The 1,393-nt window shown below is 45.1% G+C and overlaps 1 protein-coding gene across 1 annotated transcript in view; it reads left to right on the forward strand.

The window, feature by feature from the left end:
- The first annotated feature begins 1,281 nt into the window (after window positions 1-1,281).
- The window catches only part of CDX4 (caudal type homeobox 4), an 8,512-nt gene continuing 8,400 nt past the window's right edge, over window positions 1,282-1,393 (forward strand). Inside the window, exon 1 of the mRNA XM_027705505.1 lies at window positions 1,282-1,393. This exon is cut by the window's right edge and continues 66 nt beyond it. Coding sequence (XP_027561306.1) covers window positions 1,282-1,393 — 112 coding nt within the window.

The raw sequence follows: 1,393 nt of genomic DNA on the forward strand, positions 1-1,393 counted from the left end.
AAAAAACTCATAATACTTTGCACCTGTTTAAGGGAAAAATCCCTTTAACAAGTTGGATCATTAATAAAGGTGCAATTAAGTATCACATCATTAAAGGAACAGGAATGAAAACAGGGTGAAGTCCCATTAAGAGACAATGCTGAGGTATCTATCTCACTTAAAAAAAAGAAATCCACACTTTCTCTCCTTGCTCCTGGTTACAGATGATCTCGTAGGGATTTGTTACTTACATAAGATTGCTCCTGGAAGTTAGAAACTGCTTTTCTGAGCTAAAAAGCTCTAATTTGCTCCCATCTTTCTTAGGAAAGGTGTTCCTTATTGTGAACAAGCACAGCAATGAGAACAGAAAAACCTTCAGGGGAAGCTACCACTCATTTCAATATCACAAACAAGACACGAGCACAGGCAAAGTGACAAATTTTGCATTCTCTCAATAACAGATTCTCTTTCTGTTTCCATTGTAAGTTAGAACCGAGGAACTTCAATCACCGTGGCAAGCAGCCAGCTCATGAATAGGCTCGCTAACATCAACAAGACTATTCGTATGAACAAATGCTCAAAATGACTACGAGACTTCTTGTATATCCTTTGTAATGTTAAAATCAGCAGGATTACTGCGGTTTCTAAGTGCTCTCCCACACAGACTAAGAGCTGAAGTCAAGAAGAGTGTTCACATGAGAAACGACGTAAGAGCTGCAGTTAAAGACTGAACTGGTCCTTTGGGTTTAGTTTAAAAAAATAATACAGCACACTGACAGAACTACTACTGGACAGGCAGAAACCAGGCTTTAAGTGACTCTAAGCTGGTGCCTGAAGTTAGATTCTGGCATGCACGGCTCAAGAGAAATGCTGCCTCTACCGTCTCAACAGTTATAGGTAGCTATGGACACAGCTCTGCTTGAAGAGCACGAGATTTCAAACTCTTTTCTGCAAGTATAGGACGGGGCTGGCAATCCATACAGAGCTGTGAGAAAGGAAGCACTGGAACTCGCAGCAAGGTGGGGTTGCCTGCATGGGCAGCCCTTCATTTGAATGCAAATGTAATTTTGGGGCAGGCAGTTATCTGTGACATCAGGCAGGGCCTTAGTAAACTGTTACCACCAGCACCTGGTAAAACCATTGTTAATCATGTGTAGTAAAGGGACATCAGGGCTAGCGTGAGTCATTTATAGAGCCAGGCAGGGCTAGAAAAGAGAGAAAGAAAGAGGAGGGGAAGGGAGATCAAACGAGCCCTGCGAGGAGCAGGATGTCCCGGCAGGACAGAGCCGGGCTCTGAGCACCATGTACGTGAGCTACCTTTTGGAGCAGGAGAGCAGCATGTACCCAGGCTCTGCCCGGTGCACCGGCAACACCCTGCCAGGGCAGGGCTTCGTGTCCGCGCCCCCCTACCCCG

Source organism: Neopelma chrysocephalum, unplaced genomic scaffold (genome assembly GCF_003984885.1).
Source record: "Neopelma chrysocephalum unplaced genomic scaffold, ASM398488v2 Primary Assembly neopelma1_336b, whole genome shotgun sequence".
Taxonomy (NCBI): domain Eukaryota; kingdom Metazoa; phylum Chordata; class Aves; order Passeriformes; family Pipridae; genus Neopelma; species Neopelma chrysocephalum.